At 39.0% G+C, this 18414-nt stretch overlaps 1 protein-coding gene across 9 annotated transcripts in view; it reads right to left on the reverse strand.

Moving 5' to 3' along the window:
- Positions 1-18414, reverse strand: part of LOC113830688 (KAT8 regulatory NSL complex subunit 1) — a 128593-nt gene that overhangs the window by 26386 nt on the left and 83793 nt on the right. For 6 of the 9 annotated variants that reach the window (XM_035447222.1, XM_035447221.1, XM_035447218.1 and 3 more), the window contains one exon: positions 13984-14082. The exons of the other annotated variants lie outside the window; for them this stretch is intronic. In XM_035447222.1, coding sequence (XP_035303113.1) covers positions 13984-14082 — 99 coding nt within the window. The remainder of the gene's footprint in view (positions 1-13983; positions 14083-18414) is intronic. 9 annotated transcript variants of the gene reach the window in all.

Raw genomic sequence — 18414 nt, forward strand, 5'->3', positions numbered from 1 at the left:
TAAATATATAAGTAGAATACAAACTAGGAAGCTATGTAACGAAACTTCATAGTGGCAATTAATTACCAAAATAAACTATATACATGTGTCAAAAAAAAAAAAAAAAAAAAAAAACCCTTGGAGTATGGTGATAACCCCAGCACTTGGGAGGTAAAGGCAGGAAGAACAAGATTTTATGGGTAGGGTGGGAAATGAGACCCTTTCTCTTGATAAAAACAACAAAATGGGGGTTGGGGTGAGGAGTGGGTTTGAGTGTCAATCACATTCTCTTTGAGGTATAGGTAATTGTGGTACTCTGAATGTAATTGGCTCTCATAAGCTGAAAGGGAATGTCATGTGTGGCTTTTTGGAGTATGTATACCCTTGTTGGAGGAAGTGTGTCACTGTAGTAGTGGGCTTTGTGGTCTCATATATATGCTCAAGTGCTGAGCTCACTACCTGTCACCTGCAGATAAAACTTTTTCAGTTACAGCTCATTCTCTAGCACCATGTCTGCCTGGACGCAACCACATTGCAACATGATGATGATACAAAATAATTAAATCTTTTTTAAAAATTATTTTTTATTTCATGTGCTTTGATGTTTTCCTGCATGTAAGTCTGTGTGAGGGTGTCAGGTACCCTAGAAGTAAAGTTATAGACAGTTGTGAGCCACCATGTAGGTACTGGGAATTGAACCCGGGTCCTCTGGAAGAGCAGTCAATGCTCTTAACTTCGAAGCCAGCTCTCCAGCCCCTAAAATAATTAAATCTTTAAACAAAATTTAATTCACTAAAATGGCCAAAAATATTCCTCCCTTAAAGCTTCTTTCCACGAATGTTCTTACTTTTCCTTAGCCCCTCTTAAAAAAAAAATTGTAATGACATCTGCAAATAATCCACAAGCACATCTGATAGTATAAACTGTGGTATGCCACAGAGGATATTTCTTTCCCCCTTATGCTAGGAGAATATTTAAAGAAGAGGGAAAAAGAAAGCAGGGCTGGTTGTGTCCAGTGGCTCATAGACTCATAATTATAATCCTAGCCCTCACAAAATGAGAATCAGGCCAGGCAGGGCTAAAGTGAGGTATTGCACACCCCCACACATAGACATCTGAGTGTGGTAGATAGACCACTTGTACTTGAAACTAGGGCCTAGCATATGGTAAGCAAGCATTTTACCAATGAGTTATATTCCCAGTCCTCTTTTTTTTTTTAAAAAAAAGATTTTATCTACTTATTTATTAAGTATACAACATTCTGCTTCCATATACATCTGCACACCAGAAAAGGGCACCAGATCTTATAACAGATGATTGTGAGCCATCATGTGGTTGCTGGGAATTGAACTCAGGACCTCTGGAAGAGCAGTTGGAACTCTTAACCGCTGAGCCATCTCTCCAGCACCCCCCCCCAACCGCAAGAACATGTATGTATGTATGTATGTATGTATGTATGTATGTATGTATGTATGTATGTATTTATTTATTTATTTAATTTTCTGGGCAGACAGGATAAAGCCTCAGAAGTTAAAAGCACTGGTTGCTCACTCTTCCAGGAACCTGTGTTTCCACTAGGTAGCTAACAGTCTTTAACTATAGTTCCAAGGGATCTGACTTATCTTCTGGTCTTTGTGGGCACCAGGCACACATGTGGCACACATATGCAAAACAAGCAAAATACTCATACACATATTAAAAAAACTTAAAACAGGCACACGAGCACACTCCAAATTGTGGTTAGGTAAAAAAAATATATAAAAATAAATAATGGAACCATATTAGAGAAGAACTATTTTAAATTTTCCTTTAGAGTTAGGTATGATAGTGGCATAGGCCTATAATCCAAGCACCCGGGACACAGAGGCAGAAATAAATGCGTTCAAAGCTATACTGAACTACACAGCCAAACTAGGTCACAGGAACAAAACACCGGGTAAGCTCAAATAACCTCTCAAATGATTTTGAGGGTTTACTATTTGCAAGGAATCTGAAAAAGTACAAACAAATATTACAGCAAGAAAAAGGAATGGGGCCTGATAGTTCAGGCCTATTTTTGGAAGAGACAAAAGGACTGAGACAAGGTGCCTCAGAGACCAGAAGGTGTCAGATCCCTTCAGCTATGGGAAATCCTGTTATCTCCACCTTCCCACCCTACTCCCCAAATACCAAACAAAACAGGTATGGGAGGTACGGGGGGAGTGCTGAAAATTAAGAAACATCTAAGGTTTAGGTTAGTGTTAACCATCAGATGTAGGACATCATGCATGTTATAGCTTATTTCCAGATTTACAACAGTATGCTTCAGAAGGTTCCAACCAACTTGAAAATGCTGTGACTGTCAACTATTTGCTGTATATACAGACAATTTCATATTCACTTAAAATATAGGCAAGCATGATGCTTTACATCTGTAATCCTAGTATTTGTGAGGCAAGAGGATTTCAAGCTAAAGGATAGCTTGGACTATACTATACAAGAGCTGGAGCCCAACTTGGGTCATGTAGTAAGAAAGACTATGGTCTCAGAAACAATACCAAAAAAATCTATTTGTAAATTTTTCAGCACTAAAATTCTGAAAGCAGCTTGATTTGTGTGTCTAAAAGTTCTAAGTTATCAATGTTGACTCTGTATTTGATTAAGGTTTCTTTAGAAGAGATACTGAGGTTCATTTTCATTTTTTGACACAGGGTGTCAGTATGCATTAGGCTAGTGTGTAGTTGCTATGGGGATTAGATTGCTTCAAACTCACAAAGATCAGCCTATCTCTGTGCCTTCTGAGTGCTGTCATTAAAGGTGCTTGCCACCACACTTCAGTCCAGGGTATGAGAGTTTTAACTACAGGATAAAATGTTACCACTCTTAACAAAATCTTACTACAAAACTAATTTACAAAAATTCATTACAGAAACAATCTTCCCTAAAGGAAAAGGAAGGAAGCAAAAGAGGTAAGCTTATCACAGCAAACAATTGCTAAGTAGCAGGTTTCAATTTTTATGTCCCCGCCCCAATTATGGTTTTCTCTGATGGAGCCAGGTGTTGTTATGAATTAATATAGAAATGAAATTGAAATGTTAATTCTTTAATGTGAATTTTTATTTTCACAAAGGAAGCTAAATTTTCTGAGGTAAACAAGTCCAAACACCAATACTGAAGTTTATAGAAAAATATTTAGTGATGCCAGGGGTAGAGAACACAAAGATATCAAGGGAGAAGAGTGATGTCAGAATTTAGAGGTGGCTCTAGAAACTTATAATAGATCTATTATATTAAAAGACTTTTAGTGGCTGGAGAGATGGCCCAGTGATTAAGCACATAGGCTGCTATTCCAAAAGACCCTGGTTCAATTCCCAGCACCCACTTGGTGGTTCACAGCTCCCCCAAATTCTAGTCCCGGAGCTTCTAGCACCCTCACATATGCAGGCAAAACACCAATACACATAAAATAAAAATAAATAATTAGAGAAAGAGAGAAAGACAGAGACACTGAGCTGGGCATAGGTGGCCCATGCTTTCAATTCCAGGAGGGAGACAGAGGCAGGTGGATCAATTTGAGTTTGAGGCCATCCTGGTCTGCAGATGGGAGTTCCATGACAACCAGGGCTACAAAGAGAGACTCTCTCTTAAAAAAAAAAAAAAAAAAAAGAAGCCGACAACTTTTAAAAGCAGCGTATTTGGAGACATAGATTACATCATTATGTTCCACTTAGAAAAAGAAAACTACTCACAGGTCAGCCAGGGTTAGACAATGAGACCTTGACACACACACACACACTCTCTCTCTCTCTCTCTCTCTCTCTCTCTCTCTCTCTCTCTCTCTCTCTCTCTCTCTCTCTCTCTCTCTCTCCCCCTCCCCCCCTGGTTTCTCTACATGTAGATCTGGCTGGAACTCACTCTGTAAACCAGTCTGCCTCAGGTTCAGAGATCTACCTGCACTGGGATTAAAGTGTGGGTCCCTATCACCCAGTGGAGACCTTGTGAAAAACGATAGGAAGAGTCAAAGATTTCCCTAAGAGAGTAGGCATTATCACAGAATCTTCCATGTGAACTTACAAAAAAAAAAAAAAAAAAAAATTCCAGATGAACTTTAAAGACTTCTATAGCTCCACATTTAGATAAAAGAATAGAAAAATTTTAAAGTGGCAGAGAGAATGAATTTGTATCCTTGTCTGTCTAAAGGAGGACCTTTTGGAGTAATCTTGAGAATTAGAAGTAATGAGGGACACCGTAAATTTTTTTATTGGAAGAGTCAGGTATAAAGCATAAAACAACATAGCAATGGGAAAAAAAAGCAACTATTGGACCTGATGATCTGCCTTCGTAGCCAGACCAAATAAATGTGACAAAAAGCCATGAAAAATCCTATTAAGTACAGGTGTGTGTGTGTGTGTGTGTGTGTGTGTGTGTGTGTGTGTGTGCACATATAGTCCACTCAATCTCTAAGGATTTGTGTGTGTGTGTGTGTTGTGTTGTGTGTGTGTGTGTGTGTGTGTGTGTGTGTGTGTGTGTGTGTGTACATATAGTCCACTCAATCTCTAAGGATTAGTATACCAAAAACCATGATGGCATACACTTAAAAGTTCAGCATCTAGGAAGTTAAGGATGGAGGACTGCTTAGAATTCAAGGTTGGTGTGACCAAAACAGTAATAAAACAAAAGCAGTCACTTAAATTAGTGCCATAACACATCTTCTTGAAATACCATGCTTACAGGCATCAGTTTTGTTCAGCTAAAAAACAGCTTATTCAGCTGAATAAAACAGAATCCAAACTGAACATTTTGTTCAGCTGTGACAGTTTCATTTCAGTTAGTTATTCTTTGACAAACATCAAAATTACAAGGCATATTGGATAAGAGGAATTTGTATCCTTGGCTTAAAATAAATCAGTTGTTTTTAAACTTTCTAATGAATCACTGCTTAACTCAAAACCGCCATCATCCCAATGATACAGAGCATAGTTTTGGGGTATTTGTTCTTAAAATATTATTTTGGGTCAGTGTGTGCCCTTGCCTGTGTATGGAAGTCAAAAGACAACGTTGTGCAGTTGGTTCTCTGCTTTTCAACTTTACAAAGGTGCAGGAGGACTGAACTTAGGTCATCAGGCTTTGTAATAAGCTGAGTCATCTTGTCAGCCTGATACTTAAGAACAGTTTTAAACGAAATCAGTAAATACTGTCAGTTACATACACAGTGTACCAGTCATTCCTACAAACTAGCACTTTGGCCAGGAAATTATCCTAAATGGGAGTGGAAGACTGAAAAATCCATTAAGTTACATATCTGGTATCAGCTTAAGCATTTTAAAATGAGGTCACACACCTCACTGCCCTGTTTGTGGATTGATCATTAAAGAAAAACCACACAATTATGTGACTGTTTATTTTGAGACAGGAATTCTCATGTATCCATGGGTGGCCTCAAACTCTCTATACAGCTGAGGATAACCTTGAACTTCTGACACTTTCATCTGTAGCCCCCACCCTCTCCTGTGCAGCAACAGTAGGTATGCAATACCATGTCTGGCTTATTTGGTGTTAGCAACTGAACTAGGAGCTTACATCCCTAGCCCCCAAAATTACTATTTTCAAAATTTCAAGAGGAAATTAACCCACAACCAGGATTTTTAGTTTAGATACACTATTGCACATATGTATAACCCAAGGAAATAGCAACTACAAACTATCATGTAAATCCTAATTACTCAACTTAGTTATTCAGTCAACCTTACTCAAAAGGATTGTTATGGATCAATATTTCCTAGCCAGTTTCTATCACTTTAACTCTACCCTCAAACATTTGTCAGGCCAAAGCATCACTCAACATCCCCAGTGAACATGAAAACTCATGGAAAAGAAACTATTTCTGCTTACCCAAAGGTAAGAAGAATATATCTTGAACTACTGAAAAACAGCAATAGCTTACACTTTCATCATACCTTTCTTGTGAGAAAGCATATTAATAGTTCAGTTTTTCCCATCACCTCTGTAAGGTAGGATGAGTATAAAAAGGATAAAAGATAACTAATATATAATACTTTACTGACATTATTTACCAATACTCAAGGAAGAAAAGTTTTTACTAAACAAATTCCTCAAGTTTGAATTTAACACTAAATGGAGGATTTTTGCTTATTTTGCTTTCAGAGGCAAGGTCTGAGGTTAATGAAGCCCTGATCCTCTTGCCATGGTCATTTTCAGCTACATACCGAGTTTCTGTGCTATATGATATATGAGATCTCATCGCAAAACAACATAAACATATCATCAACAACAAAAATGTACAAGTGCCTATTTGTGTATAAAAACATAAAACAAGCCAGGTATCTGAGTTCCAGGACAGGCTCCAAAGCAATACAGAGAAATCCTATCTTGAAAAACCAACCAACCAACCAAAAAAAAAAACCAAACCAAACCAAAAGCAGCAACAACAAAAACCCTCTAAAACTAATGGTAGATGGGAAAAGAGTGGGGTGGGGGGGGGGTGGTGGAGGGCGGCAGGCAGGAAAGGGTATCTTTTAGAACCACAATATGTTTCTTGAACCTCTTCTCCCCAACAAAAAACAAAACCCTTCAACCATTTTGTGGGTGACTAGAATGAGAAGTGGAATACAGCATTTAAAAACAAACATACCCCTATCACAAAAACACTGTTAACCACCATAAAAGAAATAAGGAAGGCCAGGGGTGGTAGGGCACACCTTTAATTTAATCGCAGCATTCAGTCAGGGCCAGGGTATGTACAGAGACCTTGTATCAAACAAACAAACAAACAAACCCCAACAATAACAGAAAAACCAAAAAACCCACAAGGAAAGATAATTAACTCCTACTAGAGAAAACAGCTTGGACTGTATGATAAACAGCATTAACATTTGATATACAAATCTTGTACTCTGCAGTAGTAAATTTATTTCTCACAGTATATGAGCTGGTAACTCTTTTACATAGGTATTCTATTGAATACATATTATTGCCAAATGTGGTGGCACACATCTCCAGCTGCAGCACTTAGGAGGCTGAGTTAAGAGGATTACTTTGAGTTGGAGGTCAGTCTTGGAAAGCAGTAACAAGTATCAAAACAAAAACAAGTAACATTTATCAATAACAAGTGAAAACTATTATGATGAACTGTTAGCAATTCATAGGACTATTTATTGAGACAGGATTTAACTACATAGCCAGGCTAAACTCAACCTCATTTTTTCATTTTTAGATTTGTATTATTTTATGTGTATGAGTATTTGCCTGTATGTATATGTGTGTGAATCACACATGTGCCTGGTGCCCTCATAAGAAAGGCATCAGATGCCCTACAACTGGAGTTGTAGATCGTGAGCCATAATGTGGGTGCTGAGAACCGAATGAAAAGTCCTCTGTAAGGGCAACATGTGTTCTTAACCATGGAATCATCTCTCTCTAGCCCCTAGTCTCAAAATCTTGATTTTGTCCAAAGTTTTTCTAGTAGTGCTGGAACTGCTCAAACTCCTGATTTTTAAGACATACCAGATGAACAGATGAAATAAAAAGAGACATGTTACAGTTATATGAACACTAGCAGTAAAGTTTCTTGGCTTTATCAACTGAGAAATCTTATAATCAATGACATAGAGAGCAATGACTATAACCAGTGCTCAGATCTTGGTTTCTAGACACCGTTCTCCAAGGTCAGCCAGAGAAGTTTAGTCACATACTACCTCAAAACAAAAACCTAAAATAAGCAAACAAATAAAAATGTTACAGGACCCAATCTTAAGGCTACACCAATGCTGTAACAAGATAATCCAAGGACTTAAATCTAAAGAAGAGTCATATAAAATAAGACTAATGGTCATGGATCTATTGGGATATAAGTAACTGACTAAGAGCTGAGAAGACAGTAAGTTCATTAAGTAAAACACTTGCCAAGCAAGCTTGAGGACCTTAATTTATATCCCCAATGCGTTCATAAATCATGAGCTAGAGTGGCAGCCCTCCTATAATCCCAGTGCTAGGGGAGCAAGATGTCAACCTAGACTAGCTGAATTGGAGAAAACTGGGTTATAATGAGAATCTCAATACACACACACACACACACACACACACACACACACACACACACACACACACACACACACACACACACACACACACAATAAATAACTGAATGACCAGGAAAGACACTGTATGCAATGGTAGTTCTTGCTTGTAATCAATCATAGCACTTCAGAGGCTGAAGCAGTAGGACTGACTTGACCTATACAGCCATCCCCTGCCTCAGAACAACAAAACAATTGAATTGTAAAATTTCTTTACAGGTTTCTTCAAATAAGGGCTGTTACACAATATAATCTACTTGATGTAGTTGGTCATTTTCTTCTAGATTTAATCACCAGGTGGCGGTGGTGGTGTATGCCTTTAATCCCAGCACAATGGAGGCAGGGGCAGGCGAATCTCTTTTGAGTTGGAAGTCAGCCTGGTCTACACAGTGGGTTCCAGGACAGCCAAAGCTACACAGAGAAACCTTGTCTTGGGGAGAAAAAAGATTTAGTCATTATTTTTACTTGTATGTATATGCCTGCATTAAGTTTATTTATACCACAATGTGCAGAGGCCCATGGAGGCCAGAGGGCTTTTAGATCCTTTGGAACTGGAGTTACAGTCTCATGCAGATATGAGAACTGAACCAGAGTCCTCTGCAAAAATAGTAAATGCTCTTAACCACCGAGCCCCCCCCTAATGATAACTTTGTGATATAAGTATGTGAAATCCTTCTTTAAAATATTCTATGTTTTCAAGTTTCCAATTTTTTGTTTTTATATAGTATCAAGTGTAAGTTGATCAAACCCCAGAACCCATGTAAGTTTAACCAAGCATTCTATCACTGAGCCACATACCTCACATTCCTCGATCCCAATGAATTATCTTAACATTTGATGAAAAGTACCTGACTGCACACATGTATAAGACACATGAGCCAGTCAAACAGGGCACTGAGGGACAGTCCTGAGTTGTTTACAAAAAAAGATTGGTTGCCTAGATCGAACCAGATAAGGTCACTGCATGAACAGTTCGTGTTCACTAGGTTAAAGCACAGGGCTCCTAGGCACATGATAGGCTGACCTTTAAAATCATTGGCTGGCTGGCTGTCGTGTGTCCCCCCCCCCCCCCCCCGTTTTTTTGCTTTAAAAGATGCTTGCAGCAGGGTGTTGGTGGCTGCATGCCTTTAATCCCAGCACTCAAGAGGCAGAGGCAGGTGGATCTCTCTGAGTTCCAGGCCAGCCTGGTCTACAGAGTGAGTGCCAGACAGACTGCAAAACAATACAGAGAAACACTGTCTCAAAAAACCAAAAAAGATGCTTGCTGTGGGACAATAAACTAGTTCCTGCTTGACTAGACTCCCTGCTGAGTCTGTCTGTCTCCAGATTCTGGGAGGCTGGCAAGCAGCGCACTTACCCTTCTCCTCAGACCCAGCTCAGCCTTCTGTGGTTAGGCTAAGAACCTGCACACATGCACCTTCTCTCTATGTGGTTTTTTCCTCATCCTCCTTTTAATTTGGCAATAGATAGTCTCATGCATCCCAAGCTGGCTCAAACTAACTACATAGTCAGGGTTGGCCTTGAACTCCTGGTTTTCTGCTCCTACCTAGCAGGTGATGTTATTGCATAGGTGGATTACCAGCTTTACTTTCTTTCTTTCTTTCTTTCTTTTTTTTTTAAAGACAAAGTTTCTCTGTAGCCCTGGATGTCTTGGAACTAGTTCTATAGACCAGGCTGGCCTGGAACTCAGAGCTCTGTATGCCTCTGCCTCCCAAGTGCTGGAATTAAAGGTGTGTGCCACCACTTTTTTTTTTTTTAAATATTTAATGGGAGTTATTCAATTACCTGCTGCTAATAAATTGAAATGCAACCTAATAGACATTTTATCTTGAGACTTTTATATAAAAGGTCTCATAACTTCTGCATAAGGTCTTTAAAAGTCAGTTTTGCTTTCTTTCCCAATCTGAATGCCTTATGCTCTAGCTATGATAGTACAATACTTTTGCAATATTCCTTCTTCTACAAAAGCAATGTATTGACAGTGGATATACGTTTTCTGAGAGAGTTTGCTTTTAGTCAGAGTTCACTGACAACACTAACAATTTCTTTTTTTTTTTCTTTTTCTTTTTTTTAAGACAGGGTTTCTCTGTGTAGCTTTGGAACCTATCCTGGCACTTGTTCCAGGCTGGCCTCGAACTCACAGAGATCAGCCTGCCTCTGCCTCCTGAGTGCTGGGATTAAAGGCGTGGGCCACCACCGCCCGGCTTCTTCTTTGTGGGAGAGTGCATACCGCAGTACACATGTGGACAGCATAAGATAAGCTGTACGAGTTTTCTTTCCTTCTACCACATGAGTCCCAAGGACTGAATTCAGGTCATCAGGCTTGGTGGCAAGCATTGTTACTTGCTGAGCCACCACTCCAGACCAGGTTTGTTTTTGAAGCAGGCTATCCAGGTGGCTTCTAACTGCAATGATGGCCTCTAACTCTAATGATGACCAATACAAACTTTTGTTGTTTATGACACATCCTATCGCATTCATCCATTTAATCTGCTATTATGTTACTGAAGGTTTTCTCTTCTGTGTTCAGAAGAAACAATAATAGAAAATTTTCCTTCTACTTTTTTTTCCATCAGGTTTGCAAATACAAATTCAATTTCTTTAACAGAAGTATGGCTATTCACTTATTTATACTGGGCTCACTGTAACCATAAATGCCACCACTATGGAGTCAACACACAATGAACAGAAAATAGAAGAAAAATATCTGTACCAAATATTCACAGACTTTTGGGATTATTATTCCCTCAAAGTACATTGTTATGTATTAAAAGTAATATAAGTGTTAATTGAGAGACAAAAGTATACGTTATATAAAAACCTTACCATCTATTAGAGACTATGATGTCCATTGACGGGAAGGGGAAAGAAAAAAAAGGCGGGAGTATAATCAAAGGATATCCGGGAATGACTATCAGTCTCAAAATCTTTATATCTTTGGCTATTTTATCTATGTAGCCAAACAGCATTAAGTTGTATACAAACTTTTATTGTTTGTAAAATCTGTAGTGATAGTCTTTCTTCATGATTGTTCATCTTGCTTTTGGTCTTCCTTGCTTTAGTTTTAAGATTTACTCATTTTTATTTTATACATGTCTGTGCACCATTTGCATGCCCTGCCTGCAGAGGCCAGAGGTACTGGATCCCCTCAGACTGGTGTCAAAGATGGTTGTGAGCCTGATGCTGGGAATCTAATTTCAATCCTCTGGAAGAGCAATCCGTGTTCCTAAACTGAAAAGCATCTCTTCTGTCCTCTTGGTTTTTTTTGTTTTTTGTTTTTTTAAAAGTTAAGGTTTCTTGGGGACATAAGCCTATGTATGAATTATCTTAATTAGTTTTAACCAGTGAGTGGATCCATTCCCCAGAATAGAGTACTAGACTACATAAAGAAGAAAGCTAACTGAGCACCAGAATTTATGGCTTTTGGCTTCTTGACTGCCAATGTTTATGTTACAAGCTCCCTGACTTCCTTGTCATGACATATTGTACCCTGGAAGTATGAACATTATTTCATCAGGTTATCTGATCACAGCAAAAGGAAAGGTAACTGCACCTTTCAAAGCCAGCCTAGGAAACTTAATAAGACCTGGCTCTCCCTTCTTTTTCTGAGACAGTGTTTCTCTGTGAAGCCCTGGATGTCTTGGAACTCAAAGATCTGTCTGCCTCTACCTCACAAGTGCCGAGATAAAGGCATGTGCCAGCACTGACCAAAAGACTGGGTCTCTAGACAAGCAATCAAGCAGAACCCAAAGTAGCAGAACTAGGTAAAGACCTATTCAAACACCTCTAAGTGCTTCCTTGGGGAAAAAAACTGCTTTTCACCAAATCATGAGTTTCCACTAATAATGTAAAATAACGATGACAAAGTATACTGTGTTGAAGATGAAAAGTAAACTTAGCTTAACTTAAACAATCACCACCACCATCAACACCCCACCAGGATTTCATGTTCATCTCTTAGGAATCATAGCTAAAAGAAAACATTAACATCAACGAAGTCTGTAGTTTCAAAATCACTGAAACTTCTACCAAGTAATGTTAATATTCATAAAAGCCAGTATTTATTTTTTTTTTTTTAGGAAAGAGAATAAAGATTTGAACTGGGGGGGATGGAGAGATAGCTCAGAGGTTGAGAGCACTGGCTGGTCTTCCAGAGGCCCCGAGTTCAATTCCCAGCCATTCATGGTAGCTCACAACCATCTATAATGAGATCTGGTAACCTCTTCTGACCTGCAATCATAACACTATTGCATAATAAATAAAGATTTGAACTAGGACCTAATAATATAAAAGATTATTAAGATGACAGTTTTATTCTCATTAAAAAATAGGAAACAGGGGGCTCAGAGGTTAGGAGGGCTAACTGCTTTTCCAGAGGTCCTGAGTTCAATTCCCAGCAACCACATGGTGGCTCACAACCATCTGTTATGAGATGGAAGCAGAATGTTGTATACATAATAAAATCTTTAAAAAAAAAAATAGGAAACATAGTTGGGCAGTTGTGGCTCATGCCTTTAATCCCAGATGTGAGTGTGAGGCCACTCTGGTCTACAAAGCCAAAAAGTGTTTTCTGGTATTTCTGTGGTATTCTCTAATACAAAATACTCCCCCCTCCACCTTGATCATTTTATTTTTTTTTTTTTTGAGATTTTATATGTGTTTGATCACACTTACACACACTCCTGTCCCATTTCTTCCCACATCCACTCTTCCCTTTCCTACACATCCAAATTAGTGTCCTTAGAACAAACAAACAAACAACAAAAACTCAACAATCTGGCCAGGCGTCATGACACATACCTTTAATCTTAGCACTTTGGGATGCAGAGGCAAGAGGAGCTCTGTGTTAAAGCCAGACTAATCTACATGGCGAATTCCAGCATAGCCCGAACTACATAGGAGAGACCGAACTACATAGGAGAGACCCAGTCTAGAATACCTAGCACCCCCACCCCAAAGTCCAAATGTACTGTCTATATACTCCTAAATGGATGACCTTGCACTGTAAAAGACTAACCCTAATCCTCTCAGCAGCTACCAGACAGCAGTAGATTCTTAGCTAGGGGTGCTTACCTCTCCTCTCTATGCTGGTATTTTATCTGGTTAGAGAATTAATACGGGCCTTATGCATACTGTCATAATCATTGTGAGTTTGCATGTGAAACTGTTCTATGTCTGAAAGACACTGTTTCCTAGTTGTCATCCAATATCTCTGGCTCTTACAGTCTTTTCACCCTTCTTCCCAATGATGTCTGACCCTCTCCTGAAGGCTAATCTTACAACCTTACTTTGTAAGTGTGTGTGTGTGTGTGTGTGTGTGTGTGTGTGTTTGGGGGGGGTAGGGGGCAGGGAAGACATGTTTCCTAATCTTGGCTCAAACTTACTATGTAGTAAAAGATGACCTTGATATTCTGATCCTCTTCCCAAGTGCTGCGATTACAGGTGAACACTGCCACACCTGGATTACACAGTGCTCAGGATTGAACCAGAGCTCTGTGCATGACAGGCAAGCCGCCTATCAAGCAAGCTTCATCCCCAGTTTTTTTTGTGTGTTGTTTTTTTGAGACAGGGTTTCTCTGTGTAGCTTTGGAGCCTATCCTGGCACTTGCTCTGAAGACCAGGCTGGCCTCGAACTCACAGAGAACCGCCTGCCTCTGCCTCCCAAGTGCTGGGATTAAAAGGCGTGAGCCACCAACGCCCGGCCCATCCCCAGCTTTAATCTAATGTGTTACTGAAAATGCCACACCCTACCCTCCCACGCCCTGCTTGGTCCAGAAAGGTTATCTCATCAAAACTGTATGAGCATGTTACACCTATGGTACCCTGATTCCAACCACTACTCTGAACTTTGTGTCTAAGCTGGCTGCAGTTACTTGACCTGTTAAGACCTACCTTATTTCTTCCCCCCTTTTCTATCTTTTATACTTACCAATTTATCAGTCCCATGATCTGTCTTCACCTCAGAACTAAGTGAAAATAAGTCTGTTGTATGGTCTGGGAAAGGTGCCTCCCCAAGGACTATCAACCCCTGTAGGACAAAGAGTAGAAAAAAACAGTGTGAGTGTAATAAACTGCAATCTCAGAAATTAATCTCGAATTGGTTGGAGGAGGGAGTTTCTTAACCTTTTCCCTTAACCTATGGCTCAAAATACAGTCTGGAAAAGCAGTAGCTTTACTTTCCTGAGATTTCTTTCAGGATTGCAGATATAGTTCAGCAACCATCTGTATAGGCCTTGGATTCCTACCCCGTTAAAAGGCTTTGACAAAAAGCTAAGGAACAGTGGCAAATACCCCAAGATGTTAGGACTCAGGCACAAGCCAGTAAGAAGGGGTTACTTCTGCTGCTATGCCTGATAATATACATGGTGAAGGGGGAAAACTAACTCTGTAAGTTGTCCTTTGGCCTCCAAGTTCTCTCAGTAGCATAAACTGTGCATGTGTGTATACACACACCTACAAATAAATATAAATTTAAGAGAAAAATTCAGACCCGCAACCCCCTTTCTTTCACTCTAAATCATCTACATGGCTTGTCTTACTTGTCACTCCTTTTATTCTGACCTATCAGATTTAAAATCTTATCAAATTAGAGTATCTTATTGTACCTGATAAATTAGCAACTAGACTTTATTAGATAAACATGAGCAATGTAAGGTTTTCAGTTAACTTGATCATAAATATGTATACAAAGAATAACTAACTATACTGGGCTACTTTTGTAAATAATGAATTCATGAATTCAAACAACTCTATCTGAGCACACGCACACACCCAAGGAGGGTAAGGCACAAAGAGATAGTCTGTGGTTCACAGACTTAAGCATATCCCAAATTTACCTATTTCTTGGAAGCTACGTAATACCTCAGATTTAGACTGTACCCAACAATTTCAAATCCAGACTTTTATTTTGTTTTATTTGACATGTGTATGTAGGGTATGTGTGCAAGAATGCCTTTTTGTAAATGTGTACCATCTGAAGTTAATGTCAAGTTGTTTTTCTCCATCCCTCTGTATTTTATTGAGTCCCTCAATGAACCTACAGCTTGTTAATTCTGGCTAGTCTAGCTCACCAGCTCTTCCTGGTGATCTTATGTCTCTGTCTCCCCCTATCCCCATTACTTCTTCCTCTTGATAGGATCTCACTATGAAGCCCAAGCTGTCCTTGAACTCACAAAAATCTATCTGCCTCAGCTTCCTGAGTTCTGGGCAAAGACAAGTGTTACACCATTCACCTGAAGATTCTGACTCTATTAGTAGTTTCAGTTCTTTGGGTCAATAATATAAACTTTCTGAACTACTAACCCAATCGATCCACCAATAGAATCCTTTCCAACTCAACATCTTTATGAAGTGAGACTGTTTTAAAAGATGGAAAGGGGGACATAAGAACACAGGCTGCTCTTCCAAAGGACCACATGTTCAATTCCCAGTGGCTTACAATTGTCTGTAACTACAATTCCTGGGGGATCCAGTGCCTTTGGGCCTCTGTGGGAACTAGGCACACAAGTAATGCACAGAAATACATACAGGCAAAACACCGATACATATAAAATGAAAGTCAAAAAATTTAGTAAACAATGAGAATTAAAAAACAATCTATACTTAAAAGGGGGTGGGGTAGTTTATTTTATTCCTCCCTGAAAGAGAAAAATCTGAATATACTAGAATGGGACTATGTATATATAAACTAGATAAAAAATGAAGAGTCCTAAGAAAAAAAGAGAGGCCAGTAACTCAAATAGGAGAAACATTTACCTCTGGAGAAATGGAGTTCCACAACTTGATTCTTGATACTGAACTTGATACAACTTGATACAACTTGATACTGAAATTTCTTATTTAAAAATCACATGCTCAGTGGTGGCTAAGGATACGTTTCAATAGTGTAGTCTATGCTAAGTGTTAGGGCCCCCAAGTTCAAACTCCAGTACATGAAAAAAATCCTTTATGAAACCACAAAGACTCTTTAAAACATTTCCATAAATTTATATACAAACAATAGTTTTCAAATAAAAAGCAGCATATGCAATTAAAAGTTTCTCCATTTAAGAGAAACTCTCGTTTGAGTATAGTGACTCATATCCAATACCATAGCATTGAGGAATATGAGGCAAGGAGGAGGCCACAAATTCAAGCTCATTCTTCTGGCCCAGACTCTGTCTCAAAAAACATATAGAGGTGGTACACACCTCTATAATCCCCAGTAACTAAGGAGACCAAGAACTGCATCAAGTGTGAGGATAACCTGAGCTACACAGCTGAGTTCTAGGCCAGAGTGTGCTACACATGGACAGACTGCCCAAAAAGCAAACACAACTCACAGTACCGCTTAAAAAGAAAACTATGCCAAGTGGTGGTGGCACACACCATTGATTCCAGCACTTGGAAGGCAGAAGCAGTCTCAGATCTCTGTGAGTTTGAGGCCAGCCTGGGCTATAGAGCAATTTCCAGGACAGGATCCAAAGCTACATAAAGAAACTCTGTCTCAAAAAAAACAAAAGAAAATGGAAAAACTAAAAGCAAAGTATGCTGGCAGATGCCTCTAACTTGAGTATGTGGAAAGGTGGAAGGCAGGGCTGGAGAAACTGCTTTCAAGGCCATCCTTGATTACAAAGTGAGCTGAAACAAATCTGAGGTAAATAAGATCTTATGAAAGAAGGGAGGGCAGAAAATGTAATTGAACTTTCTAAATCTGTAACAAAATTAATGTTAACACACAGCAAATACTTAAAACAGTTCTATACTCCTCTATCTAACCAAAGACAAACTTACAATTCAACAGCAACAACCAAGTACAAAGTCATCTCATAAAAGGAGAAAGACAATCCATGCAAGCTTGGCAAATCATGGGAGCAAAATTTAGCAGTACTTAGCATACTTGTTTTTCTCCAGTTTATCACACTCTACTATCACAGGAGAAAAATATCCTACCACTTAGTGTGCAAAAGTAAACAATTAAAACAACTTCTAAATTGAACCATAGCTGTAGAATTAGATACTCAAATCCCAGCACAGTATACTCACTTAAATGACCTTTCATTTGTTTGTGTTCAAAATCCTGGAACAAATTAAATAAAAATTGAACTGTGAGCTGGGCTTCTTGGTCCAAGCCCATGTCTAGGCTACAAAATGTGTTAATGACAGCCTGGGTTAATTAGTGAGACCCTGGAAATAGAACACAATATTAGTACTTGTCCAGGATGTGCAAAGGCGGGGAATTTAATCCCTAGAATCACCAAACTAATTAAAAATGGCCCTGGAACACTTTTTCAAAACAAAACAGCCTCTATTATTATAGTTCTATATAAAAACCAAATTCATATGTATAACTGAAGTAAGTTTTAAAATTTATCTGCTAGGCTGAGCTGAAGATTAATCCTTCAAAACTCCTGCTGAGAATCTGAGGTTGTACAGTTATTTTAAAGTAGGATTTTGCAGATGACATCAAGTGACAATACACTCTTCAATGTGGACAGCAAATAACATTTTTTATATGTTTTTATTTACCTAATTTGTTTTATTATTGTGTGTGTATGATGTGTATTGTACATGCCATGTGTGGAGGAGAAAAGACAAATCTGTGGACTCGGCTATCCTCTTGAAGCTTTACATGATTCTGGAAAAGACACGGCCTGCCAGGCAAGTATGACAAGTACCTATACTCCTGAGTCATCTTGTGAGGCCCCTGCCCGGTGTAGTTTTGAAGAAAATTTGAACACAGAAATACAGCAAAGAGTTAGCATTGTAAAGACAGGCAATAAGGTGTGATGCACCTACAAGCGAAAACAAAACAAAACAAAAACTACACACAAACCAAGGACTGGCAGCATCAACCATTTAGGAAAAGACAATAAATGAGTCTTTCCTCTAACTCCAGACAGAGCATGGCTCACTGACTTTCCAACTTCTAAGCCTCCAGAACTTTGGAAGAACGTATTTCTATTGTTCTAAGGCATTCAATTTGTGATACTTTCTCATGGCAGCCTAGAAAAGTAATATATCTTTAGCTGGAGAAACGGCTTAACAGTTAAGAGTACTTGCTGTTCTTATAGAGGAACTGGGTTTGGCTCCCAGCATCCACATGGTAGCTCATAAACATACACAACTCTATTTCCAAAGGATGTACACCTATTTCTGACCTCCATAGGCATCAGGCATACATGCGGTGCATATACATGCATGCAAGCAAAACATTCACATGCATAAAACAACAAAACAAGTAAGTCTAAAACTGCAAATCTAATTCCAGCACTTTGTAGAAGCACAAGGACCAGAAGTTCAAGGCCAGCATAAGCCTTGTAAAGGCCAGCAGAAGACACTCAAATGATTAAGTTCTCTCCTTTCACCATGGAGGTCCTAG

Source organism: Cricetulus griseus, chromosome 7, assembly GCF_003668045.3.
Source record: "Cricetulus griseus strain 17A/GY chromosome 7, alternate assembly CriGri-PICRH-1.0, whole genome shotgun sequence".
Classification (NCBI taxonomy): Eukaryota; Metazoa; Chordata; class Mammalia; order Rodentia; family Cricetidae; genus Cricetulus; species Cricetulus griseus.